The sequence below is a fragment of the Olea europaea genome, unplaced genomic scaffold (assembly GCF_002742605.1).
Source record: "Olea europaea var. sylvestris unplaced genomic scaffold, O_europaea_v1 scaffold1849, whole genome shotgun sequence".
NCBI classification, from domain to species: Eukaryota; Viridiplantae; Streptophyta; class Magnoliopsida; order Lamiales; family Oleaceae; genus Olea; species Olea europaea.
In genome coordinates, this window is record NW_019236266.1 from 26,022 (window position 1) to 32,021 (window position 6,000).

At 33.4% G+C, this 6,000-nt stretch overlaps 1 protein-coding gene across 1 annotated transcript in view; it reads right to left on the reverse strand.

The window, feature by feature from the left end:
- Window positions 1-3,356: 3,356 nt before the first annotated feature.
- The window catches only part of LOC111378656 (Golgi apparatus membrane protein-like protein ECHIDNA), a 3,650-nt gene continuing 1,006 nt past the window's right edge, over window positions 3,357-6,000 (reverse strand). The window contains exons 2-6 of the mRNA XM_023001886.1: window positions 5,612-5,668; window positions 5,311-5,514; window positions 5,163-5,222; window positions 4,328-4,454; window positions 3,357-3,695 (exon numbers count right to left, since the gene is read on the reverse strand). Coding sequence (XP_022857654.1) covers window positions 3,607-3,695; window positions 4,328-4,454; window positions 5,163-5,222; window positions 5,311-5,514; window positions 5,612-5,668 — 537 coding nt within the window. The 3' untranslated portion in view covers window positions 3,357-3,606. The remainder of the gene's footprint in view (window positions 3,696-4,327; window positions 4,455-5,162; window positions 5,223-5,310; window positions 5,515-5,611; window positions 5,669-6,000) is intronic.

Here is a 6,000-nt window from a genome sequence, read left to right on the forward strand (position 1 = left end):
ACTTTCTCAAAACATAAAATTGAAAAACACATTTACTTTGAAATTTTGAGAATATTTTTTTATAATATTTTATTCAAGAAATCTGATTATTCAATAAAGTTTAACGGTTTAATGTTAATATAGGCTTAGTGCAATTCTGGTAAACATTTATTTATTTATTTTTAATTTTAATCCATGATTTTACAAAATATGTGAAGTCTATATTTTAATCTATTGAGTGAATAGTCCAAATGGTCACTAAACTTTGCACTAGGTCCACAAAAGGTCACCGAACTTTCAAAATTATCTAACTCATCACTGAACTTTGCGAAAATTCCACCAAAGATCACTGAACTTTCAAAATCCCCTCACTCATCACTGAACTTTGCATTTTGTAATCTCATTAGTCACTCAGCTAACGGTCCATCCAAAAACTAATCGAATACTCACATAGTTGTCTGATTTGGATGCCAAGTCAAACAAAAGAAGTACAGGTGGATTTTTATTTAAATTAAAACATGTTTTATTAAAAAAAATAATAATAAAAATAAATATAAATAAAACATGTTTACGGTGGTGACTGTTGCTACAACAGTTTATGGAATTTTCAAATTTTTTATTTTTATAAAACATGTTTTAATTCAAATAAAAATCCACCTCTACTTCTTTTGTTTGACTTGGCATCCAAATCAGCCAGTCACGTGAGTATTCGGTTAGTTTTTGGATGGACCGTTAGTTGAGTGACTATTGAGATTACAAAATGCAAGGTTTAGTGATGAGTGAGGCGATTTTGAAAGTTCAGTGACCTTTGGTGGACTTTTCGCAAAGTTTAGTGATGAGTTAGACAATTTTGAAAGTTCAGTGACCTTTTGCGGACCTGGTGCAAAGTTTAGTGACCATTTGGGCTATTCACTCTAATCTATTAGTTGAAGTTCTTAAAACTAATGACTTGTCCATTTTACGGATTGTTTGAAGTTCTTAAAAGCAAATCCATTGGTAATTATTTTTCATTTCCACCACTAACATAAATCGAAATTCAATAACATGAAACATATTTGTGAAATATAAAACTTGTCTTGATTAAAACCTCAGACATACAAATTATTTCAAAAGTCTATAGTTCTTTTGAGGCAAATAACACATTTGTATGTACAAATGTGAAACAATAACAATCCCTTCTATATTGAATTGCACATCATTAATGTATGTAGTTTTATACTCACAATCAAGTATCATTTCCAAAAAAAAAAATAACATCCCCTCTATTCTAATGTAAAAAAATATGTGCAAAATATGCCATGGCTCCATAATCTACTATCCAAGAATCCATAAAGAGTTTCAATAAAAGTGAACCTTATTCCTCGTTATCATACTGCTTGTGTTCTGTAGACTAACTAGCTTCCCACCCTTTAATTTCTCTACTTTAGGCAAAAAGCAAAGAAACCTTTCTCCATTTTTATTGGGCATAGTCGGAGATTCGTGGTAATCGTCCTGCAAAGTAGATAATCAACTACACATCAATGGTAGCAAAATTTGGAGATAAAGAAACTTTTCTTCATTTTTATTGAGCATAGTCATATATTCCTGGTTATCGTTCTACAAAGTAGATAATCAACTACACATCAACGATAGTAAAATTTGGAGATAAAGGATATGAAGAGTTCTTCATGTCGGCAAAAAAGTACTTCCATTCAGATATTACCAACTAGTAACATGATTACTAACACCAAACAAGAATCTCAAAAATAATAATAATAAAAAATTCACCCGCATCATTAGGTTCCTCCTCTAGGTAATTCTTGAGCTACTCGTGCTCACCACTGCATAGGGGTGTCAAAAAAGCTCGATGGCTTGGGTGGTCCACAGCCCAGCTAGGCTCGTGGCTCGGGCCGAGCCCCATTTTGGGGACACGGGTTGAGCCCCAACAGGCCCGCGAGCTTTTATTTAGAAAAAAAAAATAATAATAAAACCAGAAAGAGGCATAAATGACATTAAATTCTGCATTAAAATGGATGTCTTTAAAAAAGGCAGCCAAAAAAGGCAGAAATTGGCCAACCAGCTGCCTTAAAAAGGCAGAATTTTCTGTCTTTTTAACCGAGCCAAACTCGAGCCAAAAGTTTTAAGCTCGAGTCGGCTCGTTGGCATGCCTAGCACTGCCTCATAATTCTCTTCTTCGTCAAAGGACATGGCGGTGAAAATCTTGCTTGGCCTTTTCTTTCCATCCATAAAGGCCCCAACTTTCCCATTCCTCTCTTTATGAACCCCTTAGTGAAAATATGAGAAATTTTGATAGGAATTTTCACCTCTTCACGCAATTTCTCAAGCGATCTGAGGAGCCAAATCTGGGAGCGTAACTATTTGTGGGAGTTGAAGAATTGAGTGAGGCTATTTTGGTCTGGGAAGGCAAAGCAAACCCTAGAGAACAACTGCGAGAGGCAGAAACTTACGGGGGAGAGAGAGGATATGTGAGATTGTGAGAGATAAGGGTTGGTTTTTAATTTGGGTTGTTTCCCATGTTTTCAATTTTTGGCGTGTTTTTGTATTGAAAACACTCAAAATGTCATTTTTGACGTTTTGAGTACAATTTTTTTTTTCAGAAGTACAAAAGAGAATACGTTTTCACTATTTTGAAAAATCGAAAACAGAAAACAGCAAAAAGAACAACCCCTTATCTTTCACATTTAAAAGGTCATCTACGGAGTTTTCGACCAATATAAATGGAGGGGTATTTCACAAGGCAAAGGTCAAGAAAATTTTACGCCAGTTATCCTTTTGAAATTTTTATTATGAATCATTTGTAGTTATGTATTTTTCCCTTTTAAAAAAACTGGTTATAATAATTCTTTAATATATATATTAAAAAAAAAAAAAAACCCCCGGTTATAACAGGATCTGAACCATCTGGCAACACATTTTGAAGAGCGACAACAGATAGCTGTTCAAATTCTGCTTTTAACTTCTCCAATTATCTATAATTAAGATGTCAACATTAACCTTGATTAGTTATATTAATTCATTTTCTACTATATAGACTACTTTTATTTTGTATTTATAGATTTTGAGAATTAACAGATTTTTTTATTATTATTATTTTAAGATAACTCTAGTGAATATAAAGTATTAGAAAAATATTTAATAATATTACATATTTTTACCCAAAAAAAAATTATAAATCATTTATTTATGTTAAAATACTGATCTTGAAATATAGAGTAGTTTTGAAACAAAAATTTATCGCACTTCACTGATTCTCTCTCTTAAAGCACAACAATACCAAACGAAACCCAAACCATCTTTGTGGCAATATATAGGGAAAAAATAAATAAATAAAGAGCGGAGAAAAAATGAAAAGAATAAGAAGAAAAACACTACATATGTATGAATAAGAAGAATAAGCTCTGTAGTGACAAATGTGGAAAATTTAACAGCACCGAATAGTTGAATTCCTAACATATTTATGAATAACTTTCCCCAGTATAGATCGTGTACAAGGCATTCTGATCAAATTTACATAACGCTAGCAAAAGCAACAATTCTATATCACCAAATACAATGATCAGATAGGAAAAAAAAAACCATGAATTCTTAAGATTATCAGAAGCTCTTTTCTCAATCTCATCGAGTTTTTCATACAACGGTGAATGCTGATTGAATGGTAGACGATAGCCGAGAAGTAAGGTTCTGGGTGGCAAATGCTTGAAGCTGTTTCTTAGCATCTGGAGAAAAGGATAAAATTATTGCCCAAGGAGATAAATTATACGAATAAGAAAATGTTTTAGTATATATAATATTAGTAAACTGCAGGAATGAAATTTGTGCTCATTGTCCAGAAATGCACGAAGTACAGAAGGAAACGCCTCAGTAAGCCCCCGTTTGGCCCCCCATTTTTTAGAAATGAAAATGGGTGGAATAGTGTTTTTTTTGAAAAATAAGTAGTCGAAAAAGAAGGAAAAATTTTCGGTTTACGTGTAATATTATTTTATGGAAGATTGAGTAATTGAAAATATGAGAGAAAAATGGAATGTAATAGAATGTAAATTAATGAGATTCAAACATAGGCTAAATAATAGAATCAATGAAGTCATCAAGTAGCCTAGGGTTCCAGGAACTAATATGAATTGGCAGTGTATTTTGACAGCAACAATAACCACCTCAACAGCCACTATATTATAATTAGCATCATAACTATAAAATATTGTATTAAGTGACATGAAACAGTAAAGATAAGCAATCTTTTTAGCGTGAACACTAACTTTTCTCTACATATACCACAAAACATTTTGTGCATTTTGAAACATATAAGATGCCTTAATAATTGATCAATGCGAACCATAGTAAGACCATGTACCTTTTCGGCATTTAGTAAAGCCGACAATGTTAGCAATGCTTAGGATCAAACAAACCCCGACAACTAGAACATAATCAGCATGAAACCTTATGAGAGAGAATATCCCAAAGAAGATCCACACAACAGCCTACAAACAAAAGAAACACTTTAGGTGGATTACATTCAAACAAATAGGAAGGCTTTGCAATGGGTGCCAATATACAAAATGTTTTTGACCAAACAATTAAATGTATGCAATAGAATCTCTGCTCAAAATTCACAATCATGGAAATTAATAGTTATTTTCTCTTTTTTTGCTCAGAAAAATAGTTCCCCTATATCAAGCATTTGCTTATATCCTTTTTAACTACCCTGTGCAAGCATGACCATATTGAACATTCAAATGTGAGAACTTTGAGATAGTTAATTCAAGGGTTAAATCCCCAACTTTATATTTAGTGTCACTATGGCCACCTAATTTGATTTTGTTTCACCATGGCCACTCAACTTTACATTGAGTGTCACCATGGTCACTCAATTTGATTTTATTTAAAGGGTTAAATCGACCAATGCAAAGTTACCGTTTTACCTATTTTAAAATTAGTGAAAATGGTGAAAAGAAGTTGGGTGGCCATGGTGAAATGTTATAAGAAATTGGATGGTCATGGTTAAACGTTATATGAAATTGAATGACCATGGTGGAATAAAATAAAATTTGGTGGTCATTGTAACACTAAGTATAAAGTTGGGTGCCCATGACAAAACAAAATCAAATTAGATGACCATAAGGACACTAAGTATAAAGCTGGATGGCCATTGATGAATTTGACCCGTTAATTCAAACATAATTGCTCACTGTAAGGTATAAGGTCCACCAGAACAGCCACGAATCCTTCTTGTTCATCCGTGCAAGTGACTGAGAAATAGTGAAAAGAACAGTAAGACATACGTGAATTCATGAAGCAATGATCAAAAGTACAGAAGCATAAATCATCACTGCTCACCTCTTGGTCAAGGCATTCAAATTTCCATACGCTTTCACCATCTTCATTTATTTCATTCCACCACCTTAAACCCACCAAGATGCGTCCACTTACATTCTTGACAACCCAAAAATCAAGTGCAGATAGGAGTACAGTAACCACAAAAATGATGACAAAATTATCAACAAAAAAAGCTGAAAGCATATAAAATGCCAAAGCTGCAGCCTGGAACAAAAGAAACGATGACATATTGTAACAAAACTTGCTGATGCCGATCAAAATCAGACAGTACTTAAACAATCACAAAAAACATATACTCAACCTTGAAGACCACGTGGAAGAAGCATATCCATGGATGAGCATAATTCTCCCCTGCAGGCTAAGCACGAAAAGAAAGAAGTTGGACATAAGCTCTCTGGAATGCTGGTTTTGTTTACTCGTCTATGTAAGTGTGTGTTGGTGGGTTGGGGGATTGAGAAGGCAAGTCATCAATATCTATTTATTTAGAGATATTAATATACACAAGAAGCAACATCTCCAGTTTCTTGAATGACAACCCACTCTCTTTTCCGTTCAATGTTTTGCTTATCAGCATATTATCACTGCTCGTTCTGCTAGTCAGAGACTCAGACGGCTGCTTTGATTGGAGTAAGTAGGCAACAGTGAAGAAAAAACTCCAACTAAATAGTTTAACAGTCAAATTCCAGAATC